Raw genomic sequence first — 26,676 nt, forward strand, 5'->3', positions numbered from 1 at the left:
AGTTGAAGTTCAAATTTCTTGTTTTGTGTTGTGACTCTGTTTTCTGTGACCACGACTCTGATTCCTTCTTTTCCCCGTTTATGCCTGTTTGCCGATCGCCCGACCCTTTGCCTGTCTTGACTAAGTTTTTGGATTAAGATTGGATTTGTCTGCCTGCCCTTAAATAAATACGTCTTTACCTGCACCTGCGTCCGTACTCTGCTCCCTTAGGTCCCGCAATGTGACAAACATCACTAGTTTTCTGTTGGATCTCTGCCTTAAGTTTAGTTTTTCACACTCAGAGACAATAATTTTTGTCCTTGAGCAGTGTTATTTTAACTCTGTAGTGATTTTGTAGATAACAAAATAAGCACATCACACTGCTCTTAATCTATCTCGTAATCTCATTTGAAAAATGGGATCAATCAATTGGAGCTAGAGCTCCTTATAAACACATAACAAGTTTCAGTAAAATTAGTCTGAAACACCTATCCAAGGCATACCCAAAGTACAATTAAAGCTGTTCTAGAACCATTTGGAGTGCATGAATGTTTTTTTTTTTTTAAAGGGGACACTCTGACGTTTTGTTCCCAGAAGTCAGAATCACTGTAAGTGCTACTGGTATTGAGTAATAGAGGTTTAAACACACTGAAACAGAAAGGTTTTTTTCTGCCTGATTTATTTATTTATTTATTTATTTATTATTTTTGCATACAGAGGCCTGGAGATGTCTACAGGTAGGAGCTATTAGCTGGTAAACACAACTGGACCACAGCATGAAGCCTTTCCTAGTCTGAGTTCAAACTTTATAACAATACCAAATAAACCTTTGTGCACTTTTATGCACTCGAGATTTACGCAGGGACTTAAGTTGAAGTGCTGAAACACACCCATGAAGCAAGATGTCATTCTTTTCAGCAGTTCACAGGCTACACGTTGGTCCAGTCATCTCCACAGGTGCCATTACACAGCTCGCTCTGTTCATGTAGGAAAAGGGGAATGAGCTTGCTGAAGCACAGACTATCATTGAATTTTGAAGGCAGTACATGGAAGCTCCTATTGGTTCAAATGAGGTGTCATTCAGTAGGTCTCAGCCCAGGGGTCATTATGCGCTCTGGCATTTAGATGTGTTCACTCATGCACAGTGTAGATATGGAGAACAATGAGGTCTTCTGAGATGATTTGGAATGACGCACCAGCAGTTCTTGTGGATTTATTGATATAAAATGTGCTTTGGACTAAATATTTTTATATAATTGAATTGTTTGGACCTTTGGCAGTGTAACAAGACTGTTTTTGTCAGGATGTTATGATTCAGTGGCGTGCTCTGCAACACACTACTTGCTCATAGCACAGAACTAAGAGTTAAAAGAAATAAAAGGCTGTAAGGCTGACAGAGGACTGAAGGACATAACCTGAGATTATTTAAATCTAACAGATAATATAGTTTTATGCGTTGTCAATGTTATGCTCCTTGATAAATTTAGTTAGGTTAAACTATAGTTAATTTAGTCCACGCTGGTCTTTCCGCTCCCAGTTCATAGTTCGAGTTCAAATTTCTTGTTTTGTGTGCATTTGGAGTGCATGAATGGTTTTGTTATTTTTTAAAGGGGACACTCTGACGTTTTGTTCCCAGAAGTCAGAATCACTGTAAGTGCTAACAAAGGAAAGCATGAACTAATATTTCTGCCTTGTGTAGTGACATTATATTTCTTATCTTAGAAATATTTCTGAGATGAAAGTAAAAAGCAGTGGACCTAAACCAGATCCTTGTGGAACACCAAACTTTACCTCAGTATGCATAGAGAAGTCTCCATTTACATATACGAACTGATAACGATCGGTCTAATAAGACCTGAGCCAGGAGTGGACTGTTCCCTTAATGCCAACAACATTTTCTAATATATCAAAGAGAATAGTATGATCTATAGTATCAAAAGCTGCAATAAGGTCAAGCAACACAAACAAGGAGACACAACCCTGAAAAGAGGTCAGTAGTAGGTCATTTGATACTTTAACCAGTGCTGTCTCTGACAGGGGTCGAGGTCATGTTTTTTAATCAGGGGTTTGATAACTGCTAGTAGTAAATAGATGGTGGAAAGTGGTGATTTGGTGGTTAAGGCTCTGGGTTAATGATCAGAAACTCGGGGGATCAAGCCCCAGCACTGCCAAGCTGCCACTGTTGGGCCCTTGAGCTAGGCCCTTAACCCTCTCTACTCCAGGGTGCTGTGTCATGGCTGACCCTGCACTCTGACCCCAACTTCATAACGTGCTGGGATATGCAAAGAAAAGAATTTCACATATGTACAGTATATGTGATCAGTAAAGACTCATTATAATTAGTTTAAATGATTTAGGTACATAGCCAGTGCTAAGGGAAGAATTGGTTATTTGTAGAAGAAGTTTGATTGATTCTGGTAGTATCTGTTTGAAGAAACATGTAAGTAAGGTGTCTAGTACACAAGGTGATGATTGTGATGAGGAAATTAGTGAAACTAGTTTGTGAAACTTTCTAATCACTGATCTGATGTGGTTATATTGTCATCTACATCATGAGTTATCAAATTGTTGACTTTAAGTAATAGTCTGAATTTTTTGCCTGATATTTTATATTGTTTCCATTAAAAAAAGTCATATAGTCATTGCTACTACATACTGGTGGTGTGCATCCTTCATTGTGGTCTCCTGGAGAAAGTTGATCAAGCAGCACTAAGAGCCCTTCTGTAGCTAGCAAAGCTCTCCTTCCATGCTGTTTGAAATACTACCAATTTAGTTTGATTCCACTGATGTTCTAATTTTTGAGTGGTCTGTTTTAAGGTGCGTGTGTGATTGTTGTACCAAGGAGCTAGTTTTTTTTTTCCTCTCCAATGTTTTTCTTTGAATTCTTGCTAATTCTTGCTTATCTAGAGTGTAGTGGTTTATTGACTCAAAGTATTCAGCCGCCTTATCAAGTTCTGTGAGGTCAGACAGTGATCCAATCGAGGCTGATAACTCAGAGATTTTCGTTAAATCTATGTACAGTAGTGGACATGAATGTATATTTGGCAGGGTAGCATGACAAAGTGCATATTTTATGACTAAGACACATTTTAAACGAGATTTGATAATAATCTGAGATAGCTTCAGACTGCGGAAATGTGACTATATTTTATACATTTAATCTGACTGTCAGTACTAGATCAAGAGTGTGACCACCATTATGAGTGGGTCCGAATACATTCTGATTGACCCCTACTGAATCTAGAATGAACACATCTGCTTTTCTCAGAGGGTCTTCCAGGTTCTCAAAATGAATATTAAAGTCACCAACAATTAAAGCTTTGTCTAGAGAAACAACCAGGTTTGAGATAAAAACCGCAAATTCACCAAGGAATTCAGAATATGGCCCTGGGGTCTGTAAATAATAATTAGAGGAATTATTTTCAGTAGAGGCGCTGCTGGTCTTTCTTGGCTATGGAGCTGAAGTTGAAGGATAAGGACAAGGTGAGGTTCTCCACTGGGTGAACACAAAGAATTTAGTGATCTTGACGATCTCCATGGAGGAGCCATCGATGTTCAATAGAGAGTGGTTGTTCTGTGCTCTCCTGAAGTCAACAACCATCTCTTTTGTTTTGTTCATGTTCAGAGACAGGTTATTGGCTCTGCACTAGTCCGTTAGCTGCTGCACCTCCTCTCTGTATGCTGACTCGTCATTCTTGCTGATGAGACCCACCACGGTCGTTTCATCGGCAAACTTGATGATGTAATTGGAGTACTGCATTGCTGCACAGTCATGAGACAGCAGAGTGAACAGCAGTGGACATGGCACCATTTGTTTGAACCCACGCATTTATTCAAGTGATCAAAAAAGTGGAACATGTGACTATTAGGTGTTTCTTGTTACCCAAGTGTGCCCTGTTAGATTGAATGTTTAAATAATTAATGGCTCTTAATGACTGACTCTTGGTTTGAGCCCCTGAGTGGCCTGAGTTGCCTGTGAAGACTGCATTTGTTGTGAAAATAATTAAAGTACATGAAGACCAGAGACCTGTCTATGGGAGAAAAACGTCGGGGTTACGCATGTAACCCTGTTCCCTGAGAATGGAACGAGACGTTGTATTTAGCATAACAGTATGGGAAATGCCTTGCGCACGTGACCAGTATCTGAAGCTTATGTAAAATCATGCCTCTACTTAGGCATGATTTTACATAAGGCCTTTACTATAGGCCTGCCATGATCAGGTGACGTGGCAATTAAGCACGTCACATGATATATATATGGCACGTGTGAACCACACCGCCAGCCTCTATTATCTGAAGCGAAGACGCAATTCACAGGCCTGCCCTGGTATGACAGAGCTATGCAACGTCTCGTTCCCTTCTCAGGGAACAGGGTTACATTCATAACCCCGACGTTCCCTTTCAAAGGGAACCTTGACGGTGCATTTAGCATAACAGTATGGGAATGGGAATACCCACTCCGTCATACCGAGGGTACGGCCTGTTCAAAAAGACCCAAGCCCAAGGGTTCCTGTGCCTCGTAAGCCATAGAGATTGCTTTCACTATCCAATTAGAGATGCGCTGCATTGACACAGCATCACCTTTACTGTTGCCGCCAAAGCAGACCAGCAGCTGCGCCGACTTATGCCACTGGCCGGAGCGGTGGACGTAAGTACAGAGAGCCCTTACTGGACACAGCAGGTGCATCCTCTCTTGTTCCGGTGTGAGGAATGGAGGAGGGCAGAAAGCCTGCAACACCAAAGGGTGGGCAGCTGATGTAGGCACTTTAGGAATATAATCCGGCCTAGGATACAGGAAGGCCTTGGCTAATCCAGGGGCAAAGTCAAGGCAGGAAGGGGCAACAGAGAGAGCTTGTAGACCTCCCACTTGCTTGAGAGATGTCAGGGCCAGTAGAAGAGCTACCTTTAGAGTCAGAAGCTTCTCAGAGGCTGACTCTAAGGGCTCAAATGAGGCCCCTGACAGAACTTTCAAGACCACAGAAAGGTCCCAGGAAGGTATATGTGGCCTGCAGATGGGCCTCAGCCATCTGACACCATGCATGAACCTCGAAGTTAGAGGATGTTGCCCCATAGAGGCTCCATCAACCGGGGCGTGGCTGGCTGAAACAGCAGCCAAGTAACCCTGATTGTAGAAGGAGCCAACCCGGCTGAGAAACGTTCTTGTAAGAACTCCAGGACTGTAGCTGTTGCACAGTTCACTGGGTCTAGCTGACATTCCTCACACCACAAGACAAAAAGTCGCAACTTGAGCGCATACAATTTCCTTGTGGATGGTGCTCTAGCGTTTAACATGGTCTCTGCAACCTCGGTTGTGAGACCAGAATCTATGAGCTGATGCCCCTCAGGAGCCAGACCCACAGTTTCCATAGTTCTGGCCGAGGGTGATAAATCAACCCTCCGGCTTGAGACAGTAGATCCCTGCGGATGGGAATCTCCCAAGGAGTACCGTCGAGCAGGGAAATTATCTCCGAGAACCATATTCGAGCTGGCCAATAAGGTGCTACTAGCAGCAGACGTAGACGGTCTTGGCGAACTCTCGCTAGAACTTGTGGGAGCAGAGCAATCGGGGGAAAAGCATACAGACGTGACCTCGGCCACGTGTGCACCATGGCATTCAGCCCCAATGGTACGGGAGTAGTGAGGGCGAACCACAGTGGGCAGTGTGTTGTCTCCTCGGAGGCGGACACATCTACTTCCGCTTGTCCAGTGGCAACCTGTGAAGCTCTGGTGAACTCCATGCCCAAGAGGGTTAAGGCAGTGCTGGAAAATAATGGTGGCCACACAAAATATTCACACTTTGGGCCCAATTTGGACATTTTCACTTAGGGGTGTACTCACTTTTGTTGCCAGCGGTTTAGACATTAATGTCTGTGTGTTGAGTTATTTTGAGGGGACATCAAATTTACACTGTTACACAAGCTGTACACTCACTACTTTACATTGTAGCAAAGTGTCATTTCTTCAGTGTTGTCACATGAAAAGATATCAAATATTTACAAAAATGTGAGGGGTGTACTCACTTTTGTGAGATACTGTATATATGTATATGTGTGTATATGTTCTGGGGAAAATGCACGGAAAAGTACGTAGACAAGAGAAAGAGTTACAGTTATCTTACTGTTGGACCATTAGGCTTGAAAATTGTGTTTTAAGACGTGTAAGATTTCACAAGTGAAACTGGAGCCTTAGTTATCAGGTGCTTAAGAACACTGGTTTTAGGAACTGAAAAGGATATTTTTCATCTATTTTTGTATTATGTGTGTGTTTAAATAAAGTACCTGTTTACAGACTTCTGCGAGAAATAACTTCTCCTACATTATAGATACAAGAAAATGTTATTGTAAACCTTGTCTCTAAAACTTTAATTTACTTCAATACTTATCTGTTCCTATACTGTTGCTTGAAGTAAAATGAAACAAAAATAGTTTATTTGGCACTTTTATGAGTAGTTATTCTAATAAATAAATAAACAATTTATAGTGCTGTGAAAAAGTATTCTGTTTTGTGTACTAATCTTGTACTAAATTTTTTCAGAAATTAAAACAAAACAAAAAGATAAAACAAAGGTAACCTGAGTAAACACAAAATACAGTTTTTAAGTGATAATATTATTTATTGTTATTTGGGTAACTTTTTTGAAGCAAAAGCTTATCCAATACCAACTGGGCCTGTGTGAAAATGTATTTGCCCCCATAATTACTAAGTCCTCAAATCTATGAAAGTGCATTGATAATGGGGTTCAGCTGGACTAGGGTTAGGGTTAGAACTTTTATATAACTTTTTTTATAGGACTTTTTCTGCAGTATGAAGTTGGTTAAAAGATCTTACCCAGTAACACAGTGCACCAAAGTTGAAAGAAATTCCAGAAATGATGAGGAAGAAGGAGATTGAAATACATCAATCTGGGAAGGGTTACAAAGCTATTTCAAAGGCTCTGGGACTCCAAAGAACCGTTATCTCCAAATGGAAAACATTTGTACAGTAGTGAATCTTCTCAGAAGTGTCTGACCTTCCAAAATTCCTCCAAGAGCACCGCGACGACTCATCCAGGAAGTCACAAAAGAGTCAAGCACAACATCAAAGGAACTACAGGCCTCTCTCATCAATAAAGGTCAATGTTCATGACTCCACTATCAGAAAGACACTGGGGGAAAATGGATCCATGGAAGAGTGGCAAGGTGAAAACCACTGCTAACCCAGAAGAACATCAAGGCTCGTCTGAATTTTGCCAAAACACACCTTGATGATCCTCAAACCTTTTGGGAGAATATTCTGTGGACTGATGAGTCTTAAATGGACCTGTTTGGAAGACAGGGATCCCGTTACATCTGGCATAAACCAAACACAGAATTCCACAAAAAGATCATCATACCTACAGTCAAGCATGGTGGAGGAAGAGTGATGGTGTGGGGATGCTCTGCTGCTTCAGGGTCTGGGCAACTTGCAGTAATTGAGGAAAACATGAATTCTGCTCTCCAGCAGAAAATCCTAAAGGAGAATGTCCGGTCTTCAGTCCATAAGTTGAAACTCAAGCACAACTGGATTTTGCAGCAAGACAACGATCCAAAATGCAGGAGTAAATCCTAGTCCTAGAAGTAAGTGAAAGACTGATCTCCAGTTATCAGAAGAGTTCTGTTGCAGTTATTTCTGCTAAAGGTGGCACAACCAGATTTTAAGTGTATGGGGGTAAAGTAAGATGTCATTATTTAACCTGTAGTTCATTGGGATGCCAAGACCATCTCCAATTTCTGTTGAAATGTACTTCTAGCTAAAATCCCTAAAATAGAGATCCACTAAAACTGCACTGGGCAAATGAAATGGACTGATGATCCACTCCTCACACTGTGCACAGAGTTTTCCGCAAAGCTGCATGGGCCAAATCTTCAAACAAGGCAATCAATCTTTAAATGTGCACGATTTTACTTTACATTCTGTCTGTGTCACCTGTCTGCATCTTGTGAGCCTCAAAATCAGTAATTACTCTCACAATTATACTGATATGACAGACAATATGTCATTTATAAGCTGATGTTACACTTTTCTACCACTAGGGATTCTAGCATATGTATGGTCAGGAGTGTGTGAAAATATACACCCACCCTCACGCAGTTTGCCTAAAAAGATTGGGAAGCCATGAGTTAAACATTTACAATGTTTATGTTTATACAAGATGAGAATGTGCAAATGTTTGACAAGCTATTGTGATGCTGGTGACTCTAATCTGTAGCTTATCTTCTGGTCTTGATATTCACCCATGTCCACAAGAATCACAACTGAAAGTATACTATCTTAGGCAGTTAGTATCTAGCACTTGTTGAAAGTATCTAGCACTCATTGCCAAAACATGGATAGAAAGAGAAATTCCATGGCCAGCGGTGCAGAGAAGGTATGCCAAAAAAGAAAAAGGCTTTGCTGGCTGATCTTGCACAATATTCTAAAATAAGGGCTTTATTTAAGCAGTCTTCAGGTGGTTATGAGGCAGAAGCCTCCAAGTGGAGAGAGCAGGGAGTAGGTGCTTTGTCATGCTTACATGCTATTTACTGTGAACTAGCTAAATTAACTAAAGACCAAAATGTTTTTGTTACCTTTGGGAGAGTCTTGCAGTGCTGCAGGTTTGACCATTTCCAAGCTTTAACTAGTCTGACTCAGTGCACAAATGTTTGGAGAAGTTTATGCTAAATCTGTAATCAACTTCGACTGTAAATGTGTAAAATAGACATGTAAATGTAATTATTTTCTTCTAGACTACTCATCAGATTGTTTTCACATTATAGCCTATAAAGCATATAATATTTGATAGCCAGCCCTGCAATTAAAGTTGATTTGTTAAATAATCAATTAAAATAGTTCATTGTTAATAATTGTAAATAATTAATTGATCAAGAAACATGTTGTGTCAGTTCGAATGAGGTGTATCAAACTGGGGCCGCTTGACAGCAAATTCCCGGGCTGCTTTTTGTTGCCAGTCCAGCCCTGCCTTCAACAGGTGCTCTAATGTTCCCTAAAGTAGCATAAACTTAAATAAACAAATTAACACAGTCGTGAAAGGCACTGAATAACACACACACACACACGTTTCAGTTCTGACCTGCTGGGAGAAGCTCCTCTGTGCTCACATTTAACCATTCCTGTGAGAACACACAAACACACAAACACACACACAGACACTGGAGTGACAAGTGACAGGTGGTTGCCATGGGAATGTGGGTGGAGTCAGAGGATTGAGTGCTATGTTAGGGAAGGCACTCTCTCTCTCTCACACACACACACACACACACACACACACACAGACACACACACACACATAACATGGACATACTCAAATTCTCAGATTTCTCAGATTCTCAGATACTTCAGATTTCAACTAGAATCTCACACTCACTCTCCAACACACACACACACACACACACACACACACACACACACACACACACAGAGCAGTGATATTGTTAAATTGTTAAATTGTTAAACTATACATTTATAACATTATTAAATGATAGCGCTGTTCAATTCTGGATTCTGATTGGTCAGAAAGTGTTCAATAATTTTCTTTAGCGGGGTCTGACATCACCTGCAGCGGATAGGCTGATTATATTCAGATTATTTCCAGAGTTTGTAATCACATGCACTGTACAGTGGTGTGTGTCTGGAACAGGGATGGTTGCTATGTTACAGGTCTGCTGTGAATTGAAGATGTGTGAAATTTTTAAGTAGTCTGCTGTAGACCAGTTCCGTATTACTTTTTGCAAATTCTTGTGGACCAGATGAAATGAGGCAATGGGCCAAAGGAAACGAGGAAGCAGACAGAATGAAACAAAGAAGCAGGACGAATGAAACGAGTCAGAGGGCCCCTTTTTTCTCCACACAGAAGAATCTGTCAAAAGTTGATGAGGTTGAGGAATGGATATATTCCTGCTGCAGAGCCTCCTCGATACTGTATATTAACTTATGGCTTGGTTTTCTTTTGTTGACAAGGGGTATATGCGGTTGCAAGGTTGTGTGGTTCCAGCCAGGAGCTCAATGGTGCAATCATATGGGCATTGAGGTGGTAATCCACTGGCTTTGGGTTTGCTGAACAACTGCTTGATCTCATGGTACTCTTGGGTCCAAATATCCATTCAGAGTCTCAGGGCTTGCTATGGTCATGAAAGTGACAATACAGTGACCAGCATGTGATTTCCTTTTCTTTCCATGAAATCTGTGGGTTTGTAAATGACCTACTACTAACCTCTTTTCAGGGTTGTGTCTCCTTATGTGTGTTGCTTGACCTTAGTGCAGCTTTTGATACTATAGATCATACTATTCTCCTTGATAGATTAAAAAATGTTGTTGGCATTAAGGGAACAGTCCTCTCCTGGCTCAGGTCTTATTTGACCGATCGTTATCAGTTCATGGATGTAAATGAAGACTTCTCTATGCATACTTGTCACGATTCCCCCTTGAAGCAGCGTGCTCTAAGCGCAAATGTGCGAGCACCTGCTTTTCCGTTGTTGACTGTAATGACATCTGGACACGTGTGTTTTGTTTATGTTTCTGTCATGTCTCCTCCCTGTTCTGTCATTGGCTGGGATTTCACGTGGGTCTGAATTGCTCTCGGCTGCTAGCAGTTTAGACGCTGATCATGTTCGCATATATACCGCACGCCTCCCAGCACACAAGGCGGAAGATTAATACTTTAGAGTTAGTTTAGTTCGTATCATAGTCATAGTCACTGTCCATGTTTAGAGTTAGTTTAGCTCGTATCGTAGTCATAGTCACGGTCCATGTTTAGAGTTAGTTTAGCTCATATCATAGTCATAGTCACGGTCCATGTTTAGAGTTAGTTCGAGCTGGATTATCCACTTCCAGCCCCTCGTCATAGTTCGTTTCTTGTTTTGTTTATCGACCTAGATTCCTGCCTTGCCCCGTGTATGGCTGTTTGCCAATCGCCTGACCTCTTGCATGTTTGTGGATTACGTTTTGGATCACGTTTTGGATTTGTCTGCCTGTCTCTCTTTCTAATAAACAACTGTTCATCCAGCACTTGCATCCGTCCTATCTCTGCCCCGTCACGATTCGTGACAGAATCTCCCGCCCAAAACATGGATGCAGCAGGAGAACGGAGGAGACGCAGAACCCGGAAGTCGACGCCAACCGTCCCCGCTATAGACTCCGTCCACTTCCCACAATGGACATTTATGGAGCTTCCTGATCCATTTGACGGATTTTTCGGTGCCCCTGAATATTTTCTGGTAGACTGTCAATACTATTTCGCCAGCCTGTTAGACCCTAAGCCAGAGGAGAAGCAATGGCTCCAATTCATGTGGTCCCGGTTCTTTGGACCAGCCCGTCAATGGGTGCAGCTCAAACTGGATAAGCACTGTAGGAACCTGGACGGTGTAGAACAGTTTGTGGGGGAATTCATGGTGCGATTTGGGAGTCCGGAGGCGAAGGACAAGCTAGAACAACTTCTCAGGGGGGTAAGTCTGGCTGGCGAACCCTGCCGTTTACCTACTACTACAGGCAACTTCATGCAGAGCTCAACTCTGAAATCCAAGTCAAGTCTCAAGTCCCTGAGATCCAAGTCAAGTCTCAAGTCCCTGAGATCCAAGTCAAGTCTCAAGTCCGTGAGATCCAAGTCAAGCCTCCAGTACCTGAGATCCAAGTCAAGCCCCCAGTCCCTGAGATCCAAGTCAAGCCCCCAGTCCCTGAGATCCAAGTCAAGCCCCCAGTCCCTGAGATCCAAGTCAAGCCCCCAGTCCCTGAGATCCAGGTCAAGCCCCCAGTCCCTGAGATCCAGGTCAAGCCTCCAGTTCCTGAGATCCAGGTCAAGCCTCCAGTCCCTGAGATCCAGGTCGAGCCTCCAGTCCCTGAGATCCAGGTCGAGCCTCCAGTCCCTGAGATCCAAGTCGAGCCTCCAGTCTCTGAGGTCCAAGTCGAGCCTCCAGTCTCTGAGGTCCAAGTCGAGCCTCCAGTCTCTGAGGTCCAAGTCGAGCCTCCAGGCTCTGAGGTCCAAGTCGAGCCTCCAGGCTCTGACGTCCAAGCCAAGACTCCAGGCTCTGACGTCCAAGCCAAGCCTCAGGTCCCTGAGGTCCAAGCCAAGCCTCAGGTCCCTGAGGTCCAAGCCAAGCCTCTCGTCCCTGAGGTCCAAGCCAAGCCTCTCGTCCCTGAGGTCCAAGTCAAGTCTCACATCCCTGAGCTCACGTTCAAGCCTGCTGATCCAGTTGACCAAGCTCTGCTAATATCTAAGCCTAATGACCAAGCTCTGCTCACGCCCCAGTCTGCTGACACGCCCAGCCAAGCTCTGCTCACGCCCCAGTCTGCTGACATGCCCAGCCAAGCTCTGCTCACGCCCCAGTCTGCTGACACGCACCGCCAAGCTCTGCTCACGCCCCAGTCTGCTGACACGCCCAGCCAAGCTCTGCTCTCGCCCCAGTCTGCTGACATGCCCTGTCAAGCTCTGTTCATGCCACAGTCTTCTGACACGGCCTGCCAAGCTCTGTTCATGCCACAGTCTTCTGACATGCCCAGCCAAGCTCTGTTCACGCCACAGTCTGCTGACACTGTTCTTCCTGTTCAGCTGAGGTCGTCGCTCAGCCTTCCTGCTCCATGGCAAATATCGTTCCCCCCTTCTGCTTCGAGGAGACCCACGCTCCTCTCCCTGGCCACACGGAGACCCACGCTCCTCTCCCTGGCTGCACGGAGACCCACGCTCCTCTCCCTGGCCTTACAGGGGACGTCGCTCTGCCTTCATGCTCCGCCGAGGACGTCGCTCTGCCTTCATGCTCCGACGAGGACGTCGCCCTGCTTCCCTGCTCTGCTGAGTACAGTGCTCTGTTTCCCTGCTCCGCCGAGGACGTCGCTCTGCCTTCATGCTCCGCCAAGGACGTCGCTCTGCCTTCATGCTCCGCCGAGGACGTCGCTCTGTCTTCATGCTCCGACGAGGACGTCGCCCTGCTTCCCTGCTCTGCTGAGTACAGTGCTCTGTTTCCCTGCTCCGCCGAGGACGTCGCTCTGCCTTCATGCTCCGCTGAGGACGTCTCTCTGCCTTCATGCTCTGACGAGGACGTCGCCCTGCTTCCCTGCTCTGCTGAGTACAGTGATCTGTTTCCCTCCTCCGCCGAGGACGTCGCTCTGCTTTCATGCTCCGACGAGGACATCACCCCGCTTTCATGCTCTGTCGAGGACGTCGCTCTGCCCTCATGCTTCGCCGAGGTCGTCGCTCAGCCTGCCTGTTCAGCCGAGGACGTCGCTCAGACTCCCTGTTCAGCCAGGGTCGTCGCTCCGCTTCCCTACACCGCCAAGAACACCGTGCAGTTTCCTGGCTCTGCTTGGGACATTCAGCCCAGGGGGCCGGGGCCGCCAATGAAGTGGGATGACTCATGGCACCCCGGGAGGAGTGCCTTTGGGGGGGGTTCTGTCACGATTCCCCCTTGAAGCAGCATGCTCTAAGCGCGAATGCGCGAGCACCTGCTTTTCCGTTGTTGACTGTAATGACATCTGGACACGTGTGTTTTGTTTATGTTTCTGTCATGTCTCCTCCCTGTTCTATCATTAGCTGGGATTTCACGTGGGTCTGAATTGCTCTCAGCTGCTAGCGGTTTAGACGCTGATCATGTCCGCATATATCTCTGCTCCGTCACGATTCGTGACAATACTGAGGTAAACTTTGGTGTTCCACAAGGTTCTGTTTTAGGCCCACTGCTTTTTACTTTATATATGCTACCTCTAGGTCAAATTATTCGTAAACAGCTTCCACTGTTATGCTGATGATACACAGCTGTATGTTTCAGCAAAGCCAGAGGACAGACAGCAGCTTAGTAAAGTTGAGGAATGTGTAAAGGACATTAGACGTTGGATGCTTATTAACTTCCTTTTACTTAATTCTGATAAGACAGAAGAACTTGTACTAGGACCACGTGTAGCTAGAAGTAATCTTTCTGATCTTACAATAACTCTGGATGGACTTTCTATTTCATCATATATAGCAGTAAAAGACCTTGGTGTGATTATTGACTCCAGTCTATCATTTGATGCTCATGTAGATAATGTTACTAGGATAGCCTTCTTTCATCTCAGAAATATTTCTAAGATAAGAAATATATTGTCACTACATGATGCAGAAATATTAGTTCATGCTTTCGTCACCTCTAGACTAGATTACTGTAATGTCTTACTGTCTGGATGTTCCAGACAAAACAAACTCCAGTTAGTCCAGAATGCAGCTGCTAGAGTCCTAACTAGAACCAGAAGATACAACCACTTCACCCCGATCTTATCCACACTGCATTGGCTCCCAGTGAAATTTCACATTGACTATAAAATACTACTACTGACCTATAAAGCACTGAATGGTGCTTTCACACCTTTACTTAGGTGTGTTGATGGTGGAGTGGCTGGCCACCTTGTGTCCCAGGGAGCCCTCATGTCTGTATTATCTTCAATTCAATTCAATTCAATTTTATTTGTATAGCGCTTTTTACAATAGACATTGTCTCAAAGCAGCTTTACAGAAATATTAACATGGTATACAGATATTAAAGGTGCGAATTTATCCCAACTGAGCAAGCCACTGAGTGGCAACGGTGGCAAGGAAAAACTCCCTAAGATGTTTTAAGAGGAAGAAACCTTGAGAGGAACCCGACTCAGAAGGGAACCCATCCTCATCTGGGTAACAACAGATAGTGTGAAAAAGTTCATTATGGATTTATATGAAGTCTGTATGGCATTATGAGCAGCCATAGTCCCAGCAGTCTGGAATTAAAGAAGATTTGAGCTCCATCCAGAGGCAGAAAGGATCTGGATCTCTAGTATCTCCATAAATTCGTGTGGGGCTCGGCGAAAGGAGAGAGGGAGAAAAAAGATAATTATGACTGCGAAGTAGTAGAACAGAATCTAGTCAGGGTAGGCTTGAGTAAACAAATACGTTTTAAGCTTAGACTTAAACACTGAGACTGTGTCTGAGTCCCGAACACTAATAGGAAGACTGTTCCATAACTGTGGGGCTCTATAACAGAAAGCTCTTCCCCCTGCTGTAGCCTTCACTATTCGAGGTACCGTCAGATAGCCTGCATCTTTTGATCTAAGTAGGCGTGGCGGATCATATAAAACCAAAAGGTCGCTTAGATATTGTGGTGCGAGACCATTTAGTGCTTTATAGGTTAATAAAAGTGTTTTATAATTAATGCGAGATTTTACTGGGAGCCAATGCAGTATTGATAATATCGGTGTGATATGGTCGTATCTTCTAGTTCTAGTTAGGACTCTAGCAGCTGCATTCTGGACTAATTGGAGCTTATTTATATTCCTACTGGAACATCCAGACAGTATGGCATTAGAGTAATCTAATCTAGAGATTATCTTATATTAGATTATCTTCTGGCTCTCCTTTTAGTTATGCTGTCCTAGCTAGTCTTGCCGAAGTCCCTGCTTTCACTTATGCAAAGTACACTGTCCTTAACCATTACAGGGCAATAAGCATACCTAATATTCTCTGTTACTTCTCTCTTCCAAGATGGCGGCGCACACAGTTGCTGCGGCTCACGGCTCTCCTTTCCAGTGCTCTTTTTCGTTGTTTTTGTATTATTTCTTTATTATTTGTTTGAGCATTATCGGTTCCACGAACATCCGTTATACAAGTCAGAACCTTATGGATATTGGGGATCAACACCGCATACCTATTACGAGAATGTTTCCTCACACGTACAACATCCCAGACGACATAGCGAGATTGCCGGGCTCTCCGTGGATTGTTGTCGGGTCCAGAAGGCGGCGCAGATGGAGGAGGGAGAGGAAGCAAAAGCGGGGGTGCAGGTCCGGTATTATGCTAAGGCTAAGAAAACAACCACACAAGCCACCTTTACCGAGCCTGTTTCTCTCCAATGCCAGATCCCTAGTGAATAAAATCGACAACTTGGAATTACAACTAGCTGGAAATCGCTACGTTCACGACTGCTGTGTTTTGATTATTACTGAAACCTGGCTTCATCCGAGGATACCTGATGCTAGCATGCAGCTAGCAGGTCGTACTATGCTTCGCTGGGACAGGACTGAGGACTCCGGTAAGAGCAGAGGGGGGGGGGGGGGGGGGGGGCTCTGTATGTATGTGCATGACAATTGGTGTAACAATGGAACAATGATAGACAAACATTGTTCCCCTGACCTCGAGTACATGTCCTTAAGATGTCGGCCCTTTTTTCTACCGAGAGAGCTAACAGTGGTGATTATCACGGCTGTGTATATTCCACCTGATGCCAATGTGAACACGGCGCTCTCTCTCCTGTTGAACACCATAAACGAGCAGCAGAGGGCTTACCCCGACGGTGTTCACATAATTGCAGGAGACTTTAATAAGGCGAACTTGAAGACTGTACTCCCGAAATTCTATCAACATGTTAAGTGTTTTACTAGAGGGGCGAACACTTTGGATCATGTTTACTCCAACATTAAGCACGCGTATAGAGCCATACCTCTCCCCCACCTCGGCCAATCAGACCATCTCTCCCTCCTGCTCTCCCCTGCCTACACCCCCCTCAGACGCAGTGTCACGACCACTATAAAGACTGTTACCACCTGGCCTGATGATGCATTCTGCAAACTACAGGACTGCTTCGAACAGACAGACTGGGATTTGTTTGGACATCAAGAGCTAGAAACATTAACAGGAACGGTACTGGACTACATCAAGTTCTGTATCAGAAATGTGACTGTGGGAAAAAACATCCGGGTTTTCCAAAACCAGAAACCATGGATGACCAAACAGGTCCGCACACTACTCAAAGCCCGCGACGCTGCCTTCAGGTCTGGTAATAGAGCTCTGTACAGAACTGCCCGTGCCAACCTGAAAGGCGGTATTAAGGAAGCTAAGGCGGCCTATAAGAGGAGCATAGAGTCCCACCTGTCCAGCAAAAATAAACGGGAGGTGTGGCAGGGCATACAGAACATCACGAACTACAGAGGCCGTGAGGCGACAACAGGAGACCTGAGTGCGATTCTGGCAGAAGAGCTAAATTGCTTCTTTGCTCGCTTTGAAACATCACAACAACAGCACTCGTCTGCTCCAGCCCCACCTCCACCCTCATCTGGCCCCCGTACCAGTCCAGCCCTGCCCATCCCCTTCTGGTTCCTGCACCACTCTACTTACTGTGAGGGAACACGATGTTAGACGGATGTTTACCAGTGATCCTGACTCCTTCTGCAGTCTGTACCTGCCTGATCCATTCTCATGTCCAACTTCTGTTTGGCATTTTCATCACCTGAAAATCACTCGCTGCTGCTGCTGATGGCCCCACATGGACAGCCTAAAGATCACTATGAGATTACTGTGGATGGTACCACTTAGAAATCATAAAGATGGTTGTGGATGTTCTTCCTTGGATAGCCATAGGACTGCAAATGCTAATGATAGTTTGCACTCAAGTCTCCATCACTGAACAGAATTTGCCCTATTTGACTATATGGTATACAATTATAGAAGTTAAATTATTTATAATCGTACTATCCAATGTCACCCAGATGAGGATAAGTTCTCTTTTGAGTCTGGTTCCTCTCAAGGTTTGGCTGGCTCATTAGGGATACAATTATAAATGTAAAATTTATACCCATATTTCTGTAAAGCTGCTTTGTGACCATTGATAAAAGATGGGAGACACAAATACAAGCAGCACATCCAAGGTCATTTTGAGAACAGCAACACCCGTAGCATGTGGAAGAAAATTAAAGCCATCACTGACTTCAAGGGTAATCCCTCACAAATCAGTTTCCTGAATAATTTTTTGCTGGCATTGATGACCAAAGCAACAGAGTTGGAGCCCACCCTTAACCAACAAAGGACAAGCAAGCCCTCTCCTTATAGCGTCATCAAGTGAGAGCCACCCTGAGGAAGGTTGACATCCACAGAGCTGCAGAACCTGACAGGGTCCCTGGCCGCATACTCAGAACATGTGCTGACCAGTTAGCGGGTTCTTCAACCTCTCATTACAGATTGCCACGGTTCCCACCTGTCTCAATCCACCACTATCATTCCGGTGCCCAAAAGATCTGTGGTGGATTGCCTCAATGACTACCATCCAACTGCCTTAACCCCCATTATCATGAAGTACTTTGAGAAACTTATTCTGTCACACATCAAAACCATCATCCCCAAGGATCTGGAGTCTAGAGTCTAATTGTTTGGCTGCTCTAAATGTGTTAAGGCTGTGTGAAATTACACTTCACACAGCCTTAACACATTTAGAGCAGCCAAACAATTATGTAAGGATGCTATTCATTGATTCAGTTTTGCTTTAATTCTATCAATTCTAACAAACGCATATGCAATCTAAGTTACCTGGATCTAGACACAGCACTCTGATCATGATTCCTGGACATGGATCAATCTATTCTTCCAACTCCATAGTAAAGTTTGTTGATGACACAACCATAGTGGGACTCGTATCTGATAATGAGGAAACAGCCTACAGGGAGGAGGTACAACATCTAATTCAATGGTGATTGGACAATAATTTGATCCTGTACACCACAAGAACCAAGGAGATCATTGTAGACTTCAGGAGATCCAGGAAGACCACCCATCTCCATCTGCATATAAATGGAGAGGAAGTGGAGAGAGTGAATGACATCAGGTTCCTTGGAGTGTACATGATCTCACATGGTCTGTCAACACCTCTCACCTGGTGAAGAAATCACAACAAAGGCTATTCTTCCTGCGGAAACTCAAACAGGCCAGACTACCTACACAGCTCCATGTAAATTTCTACCATAGCACCATGTAGAGCATACTCACTTACAGTATCACTGCGTGGTATGATAGCTGCACCGCAAAGACTTGTCGAGTAGTTAAATCCGCACAGTGCATCACAGGCACTGAGCTCCCGAACCTGGACACTCTATATGCTAGCCAATTGCAAACAAAGACCAGCAACATCAGCAAAGACCCCGTTCACACAGGGCACAGAATGTTTGTTCCCTTACCATCTGGAAAGAGGTACAGGGCCCTCAATTCACACACAAACAGACGGAAGTGCGGCCCCCCCTTCCCAAATCATCCCAGTAATTCCCCAGCCCTTTACAGCTGTTAAGGACCATCTGACACTACCCTTACCCTTTGTTGCTTTGCTGCTACATGCACCATAGTGTCACTTGTCACGTCATACAGTGGGCAATATATTGCTAAAGGCTTTATACTATGTGCAATAAATACATCTCAGAACACTTTTCAGTAATCAAGGCATCACATTTATGTGCAGTTTTGTATGTATTTACAGTGTGCACTGTTTATTTATTCTTAATTCTTTTGTTTAACTTCCTAATTTAAATTCCTGTCACAGTGTTATGTTTAAATGCTCTTGTTGCTGTCTGAGTTGCCAAACTAGATTTCGTTCTATTGTATACGATGACAATAAAGTACCTTAGATTAAAAGCCCTATATAATAAAATTTTATAATATTAAACAGAACTGAGTTAACCCTAACCCACAGATATTAATGAAAAACTTATAAGCATAAGTCTACAATATACTTCAGTTATATATCAGAGAAAATATACATAACTCGGTTTTAATAGTGTAATGATTCACTACTTCACTGTTATACAGCAGGTTTTCATGCCGAGCTCGGGAGACTCTACACAGCTACGCCATCATAAGCATTATGTCACTCTGACATAGCAAACACTCATAGAGTTACAAATGTTATGTAAATCAGCTCAGAAAGTGTCATTACACATCCTTATGTTTAAAGGATAAAAAATGTGTAAAAATCTGAGGTAATATGTCTAAATGTAAACATTTATATTTAAATATGTATATAATATTTACATTAGATTAATAACAGAGCATTGAGTTTAGGTTGAAATTATAAACTGCTCATTCAACCTGCTGAAAACCTCTGCATGTAGACATGCTCACATTTTTATGTTATAAACAAACTGTGTGTGTGTGTGTGTGTGTGTGTGTGTGTGTGTGTGTGTTTTCAGTGGCATGCCGGGTGTAGGAGTGTGTGGGTGTTGAAGAATGTTTTCCCATTCAGTTCAGCAAAACTTTGTACACAGAATAAAAACAGATTAATGAAGCTGCCCCCTAGACCCTCCTCTGTCCTCACTAATCCCTACTTTCTACTCCCTATTCTTTACTCTTCAATCCTTTATCCTTTCTCCCTAATCCCGACTCCCTAAACCCTGTGTCATACACCTTCTATCCTAATATCAAATCCCTACTCTGTAATCTTTACTCCCCATGCCAAATAATACATCTCCAGGACCAGACAGTTATCCAGCAGTGAACATTTCCGGTCACTTTTTTATACCTTTACTTATGCAAATGATATCTGAAATAACTTGAACTTAACCCAACATATGTACACGCACTTCTTATGGGCCAGAGCCATATCACCCTGCAGCACTCACCTGGTTTTAACTGAAGATAAACAGCTTTGAGCCTGGTCAGTACCTGGATGGGAAACCTCCTGGGGAAAACTAAGGTCGTTGCTGGAAGTGGTATTAATGAAGCCAGCAGGGAGTGCTCACCCTGTGGCCTGTCTGCCCCAGTAGAGTGATGGGGACAGTATACTGTAAAAACAGGAGGTTGGAGGTCCTGACTCTCTGTGGTCATTAAAAATCCCAGGACACTTGTGGTAAAGAGTAGGGGTATAACCCCTGCCCATATAAAGTCCTGCCCAAATTCCCCCATTGTCCCTTCTCTATCTATACCCTAACAATCTCTGTATTGTCTACAACACTCTCTCCTCTCCACTAATAACTGGTGTGTGGTGGGAGTTCTGGAGCACTATGTCTGCCATCACATCATCCAGGTGGAGGGTACACACTAGAGGTGGTTGAGGAGATTTCAGACTTGGCCAATATTTCATAAACTGACTCAAAGTACTATATCACTCACCTACAGCTTCAGTAATAACTAACAGATATATCTCTATACCATTCACCTTGCACAGAGGAACAAGACAAGTATGCCCATTGTCACCATTACTTTTTTCATTATTTACTGAGCCACTCGCTGCAGCAATAAGAGAAAACAAAAACATCAAGGGGTCTGGTTTACTTGATCACCTGGTCAAAATCAGAAAATCTACTGCTGTCTGAGCCGCATTAGAGTGCTGGTGCTGTGTTCAAACCCACCGCCTCATCTATTAAATATCTAGAAATCCACATATCTTCAAAACCTCAAGATATCTTTAAGCTAAATTTCACTCCGCTACTTCAGTTGATTGAAGATGTGTTTAGATGGAACAACTTACCTTTATTCATAATAGGATGAATTTCAATGATCAGAATGAAAATACTTCCAAAAAGGTTCATTTTTTTCATTGACCCCAACCCAAATCAAATCAAATCAAGAAACTCAATTATATCACAATTATATAAACTCCTGTTAAATCATGACAACTCAACATCCTTTCCAGTAGACAAATGTTTATCTGATCTCAACTTGGATCATACAGTAATATATTGGCATACTCTTACACAGTCTGAGACACATCACATCTAACCACACTTAAATTATGCCACATGGGTTTTAGCAATAGCACCAAGTCTAAAGACTACCCATATTCCATAGATGATTACTGCCATGCTATCTGGTCATGTCCATACATCCAGTCCTTCCGATTGGGGGTCCTGAACAGGCTGTATGAGATCTTCAGCATCCCACACTGCCCCTCCATCACAATACTGGGTTGTCTACCATCACTTCAAATACCCCAACAATACCATCCATTTATACTAACATCATTAACAATAGCCAAAAAGGTCATATCACTCAACTGGAAAGAGAGAACTAAAATATCCTCCCTTTACTGGCTTAACCTCTTAACAGAACACACAACATCAGAAAAGCTGCCATTAAAGACAGAAATAAATCATATTTGGACACTTGGTCCCATTTGATGCCATATTTAGGAGCTGACACCCCCTAATAAATATGACCCCAGAAATAACTTTATTACATTTATCGCATTTCTTTTGTTAACTTGGGTGATGAATATGAAACCCACTGTAAAATTCATCCTATCTTGATGCTTCCATACCTTAAATTATTCTACACTGTCTCCTATTGTTTTTTGTTTGCTTGTTTGTCTGTTTTTGTCTTTTTCCTTATTGCTGTGTACTGTACTCTTCTTGATCTGTCAGACCTCTGTGTACATGGAACCCCAGCCCCTGTTGTGTATTTATGTGTCCATATAACACAAATCTGATGTTATTCTTTTTCCTCAACATCACTGAATAAGCTATATCACATCATAAACATTATGTCACTGTGACATAGCAGACGCTGATGGAGGTACAGTCAGTTGTTGTGACATGCCAATGTAAATCAGTTCAGCAGCTGGAATAAGGCTTTATAAATGTTCATGTAGGCTTATGTGAGGTGTCCTGAATACCTTGTGTAGCATTATGAACAGTAACTAAGTAAGTCTGTCTCTCTCTCTCTCTCTCTCTCTCTCTCACACACACACACACACACACACACACACACACACACACACACACACACACACACACACACACTCTTACTTCAAGTTATCTTTGGAAAAAGAAAGATGCTGTTTTACCTGCTCTGTTGTCTGTGTCCAAAAGCGATTTCTAACTCCATCCTCTGTGTTGTCTTTCAGTCTCTGTCTCTCTTTCTTTCTCTCTCTCGCTTTCTCTTGCTGTCTACACCTACACTCTCTGTGTAAAGACCCACTCTGTTTATTCCCTAAACACTAGCCCCTCTGTCCTTACCCCTTCCTCCCTTTTTCTCTCTCACATCACTGTGACCTTTTCATTTCAGTGACATTTTTAACAATAAAGGCTTTTACAGATGCCGTGCAGTCACACACCACTCACATTTTATTTCTCCATTTTATTTATCCGTCTGTCTGGATCTGGAGGGACAGTGAATTCTGAGTTCAAACACACCAAAACAAACTGGGTTCGAACACACTCAACCTACACAAAATATTTATTTATTTAATCTCATGAACACTGGCTAAATTGAAGAATATATTCACTCCATAAATAAATAAAAAAACAAATCCATAAAGGAATTTTTGTGTTCATCTGTAAATTCTATTATTTCACCTCTAGATGGAGATAGACAGAATAAGAACTTTTCATAGACTGTGTGCTGTTACAGTGTATGTCTATCTTTAATTTACAATAAATTTTTAAAACTCTTTATTTGGATACATGCTGGACATGAGAGATGACTTTTAATTAAACATGAAAAAAGATATACTGTAGGAGTGTATAACATTATTACCACATACTTTGTAAGGCTTCCAAATGATTCAAATGAAAACCAGTAATCAAATTCAGTGACAAAAAGGCCATTGCTTTAGAGATTTGGTCAAATCAAATATGACCTTTTTTAAAAAAAAAAACAACAAAAAAAAAAACAGACAAACAAATGTAATACTTTAGTTAAAATCATAATTTTATTTACCAAAAAATTCACTTTGGAACATAAAACACACTGATGCTAGCGGAGCATCCAGCTAATCAGGACTAATCCCTGTTTTCAAGTTGACTCAGAGCTTGTGCAATCAGTGGAGAGCCGCCTTGCCAGGTGAAGTTATACCTCCTCTTCACGTGCACGCTGGTCTAACATGATTGGTCTATTAGGGTGCATGTTTACAGATTATTTATTAGGGTGTATACACTGGTTACCTAACGAGTATACTATAGGCCATGTGTGTGCCTCATGCAAAACATATGCTCAGAGTATGATGGCATTGCATCCACACATGCCTTCCCCTAGGGGGCTCTCTAATATGTTGTAAGGCACACATGCTATGGGGTAAAGTGTACTACAGATTGTACAGTAACACCTCCAGGGTTCTTCAAGCTTCCTTAAACACTTGAGTCAAACTATCATCTATCTTCTACTATTATGTTCTTTCTAGGGTCAAAGCATTAAGTACCCAGCTCTGTGTTACTCTGTGAGGTGTAAGTGAGGCTTTGTGAGGTGGTCTCACCTGCCGAGCTCCAACCGGATTTCAACATGGCGACCTTCTCCCCAGAGCTCCGGCATGAGATCCATGAGGTGGTCTCATCTCCAGAGCTCCAGCCAGAGGTCAACGTGGTGACCTTATCTCCCGAGCTCCAACCTGAGAGCCACAAGGTGGTCTCACCTGCAGAGCTCCAGCACAAGACCCACAAAGTAGTCTCAGCTCCAGAGCCCCAGTTGGAGGTCAAAGTGGCAACCTCATCTCCAGAGCCCCAGCACGAGACCCATGAGGTTGTCTCATCTCCAGAGCTCCAGCATAAAGTCAGATTCCAGTCTGAGGTCGAAGAGACGGTCTCTCAAGCCACATTCCTGTCCGAGTTCGAAGAGACGGCCTCTCAAGCCAAGTTCCTGTCTGAGGTCAAAGAGACGGCCTCCCAAGCCATGTTCCTGTACCAGGTCGACGAGGTGACCTTCCAGTCCAAATACCAGTCTGAGATCGATGAGGTGACCTCCCACATCAAGTTCCAGTCCACGGTCACTGACACAGACAACCAAGTTCTGCTCACACCCGAGTCTGCTGACATGGCCAACCAAGTTCTGCTCACGCCTGAAGCCGACGTCACGGCCACCTGAGCTCTGTTCATCCCTGAAGCCGATGTCATGACCAACTAAGTTATGCCATGCTCGAGACTGACGACACGGCCAACCAAGCTCTGCGTACACCTGAGTCTGCAGACACAGCCAACCAAGTTCAGCCTGCAGAGTTGATGGAGAATGACACTCAGCCTCTCTACGGGACTGAGGACGCCGCTCAGCATCCTTGTTCAGCTGAGGAAGTTTCTCTGCCTCCCGTTGCAGCCAAGAGCTTCGTTTTGCTCCCCTACTCTGCCACAGAAGTCGCTATGCCAGGCTCTATGGTTCTTCTCTACATTGCTCTGCCTTCTTGTTCCACTGACGTTGTTGCTCCGCTTTCCTGCTCCACTGAGGACATCACTCCACCTTCCTGCTCCAATGAGGACATCGCTCCACACTCAAGAAAGGCAGACGAGATGGACCAGCAAGTCAAGCACCTTTCTGAAGCAGATGTTACAACTTCCCAATCCTGGGTTTGCCTAATGACCCTGCTGAACCAGCCCCAGCCTCATGTCTGCTCCTTGTCTCCTCAAGGAACCTGCTACTTGTTGAAAACCGTCAGGTTTGGGGGAGGGAGTGTATTGTGGCACTTCGGGAGAAACACCCTTGGGGTTTCCGTCATATCACAGCAAATCAGTGACTACATTTCCCATCCTGCACTGCAGCCTACAAACATGGCCACCATGGACCGCAATTCCCAGAACACTCACTTTAATTCTAATCACTCACACCTGCATCCAATCTCACACACAATCACATCACACATAAAAGAGACTGTTTTTGCGAATTGTTACGTGTTTTCTGTATACCAAGCCGTTGTTCATCATGTTTTGTGTCCTAGTTTTGATCCAGTTCTAGCCCTTGTTTTTGATTCTTGTTTTGCCTTATTTATGCCCGTTTGCCGATCGCCTGACCTATTGCCTGTTTATGATCACATCTATGTTTCATGATTTGGGATTTTTCTGCCTGTCTCTCATATAATAAAGCTCTTATCTGCATTTGCATCCATCCTCAACTCCATTACATGACACCCTGGTCTGGTTGTTCCATCATAATACTGTTCAGGCTTAAACCTGAAGATAACGTTGGGATTTAATTCTGTGCTTTCGCTTTGCATAACTATGATGCTAGTTGTCAGTAGATATTCTGGGCACTGGCGGTGAAGTGATCCAGAAGTGAAATGTCACCAGAAACACCATAATACGTTATGGTAGGTTTTTCCATCATTTAGTTGTCTGGACAATCTCTTGAATATCTTCAGTAAGTCTTAGTTGTTTTGTGTTTTTAACTGAAAGCTTTTAAATACTCTACTGTTTAGGTTGTATTTCCTATTGGATTTCTGCAACAAAGTCCAACTCCTGCACATCTATCACAGATGCCTCCTACTTGGAGGCACTGCAACCTGCATGGCCCTGCCTGAGGACCTCACCTATCCTGAATAAACTAAACCAACAACAGCCTGCCTTACAACATTATTATGTTCAATTTCAGCAGGTTTTCCACAAGATTTGTAAAGAGCTATCTGCCATTGATTGTCTCCACAGTCTTGAGTGGAGCCATGAGTAATTACAAATGGAAGTCTCGGTCCTGACTGACAAATATCATTTTCCTAATTAGCTAAACAATTTTAATTGCAGATTTGAACAGTGAAGAAAATGTCACCTAATCAGCTAGTTCCAGCCCCATGTCTTTACAAATCTCAGAGAAATATGTGACATGGTTATGTTCAATATGCATCAATAAGACCATGGCTTGTGAACTTCCTCCACCCAGACCCCATGACTGTTACATAGACCTGCTGTCAGTCTTAATCCCACCTAGGTTCAGAGTGTAATTGTGGCTGAATGATACCACACTGCGGATAATACCAAAGAGGAACAGTTTACACATGTTGTGTAAAACTTGATAAATGTATTCAGTGGGAAATAAACAACATACTTCTAATGTTAACTAATTTCTGTCAAATTTATTAAGACAGAACTAGCTAACAGTCACTGTGTGGTGAATAGTCTAAATTCTGTTAGAGACGCTTGCAAGGAAATGCAGTGTGTTTGTGGGTAACACCCAAATTTAGCACTAAATACTGTGAAGGGTTCCTTCAAACTATATCAGTCATTTGACCTCAGTCATTTGTGTGTGAG

General features: G+C 43.3%; 1 protein-coding gene across 2 annotated transcripts in view; it reads right to left on the reverse strand.

Moving 5' to 3' along the window:
- Positions 1-22,620, reverse strand: part of si:ch211-234p6.5 (uncharacterized) — a 49,237-nt gene extending 26,617 nt beyond the window's left edge. The window contains exon 1 of one of the 2 annotated variants that reach the window (XM_053684879.1): positions 22,524-22,620. In XM_053684879.1, the coding sequence (XP_053540854.1) occupies positions 22,524-22,564 (41 nt within the window). In that variant the 5' untranslated portion in view covers positions 22,565-22,620. Of the gene's footprint in view, positions 1-9,067; positions 9,171-22,523 lie in introns of those variants that run through there. The other variant, XM_053684884.1, reaches the window with a different exon arrangement.
- Between the last annotated feature and the right edge of the window lie 4,056 nt (positions 22,621-26,676).

This window comes from Ictalurus punctatus, chromosome 1 (assembly GCF_001660625.3).
Source record: "Ictalurus punctatus breed USDA103 chromosome 1, Coco_2.0, whole genome shotgun sequence".
NCBI lineage: Eukaryota > Metazoa > Chordata > Actinopteri > Siluriformes > Ictaluridae > Ictalurus > Ictalurus punctatus.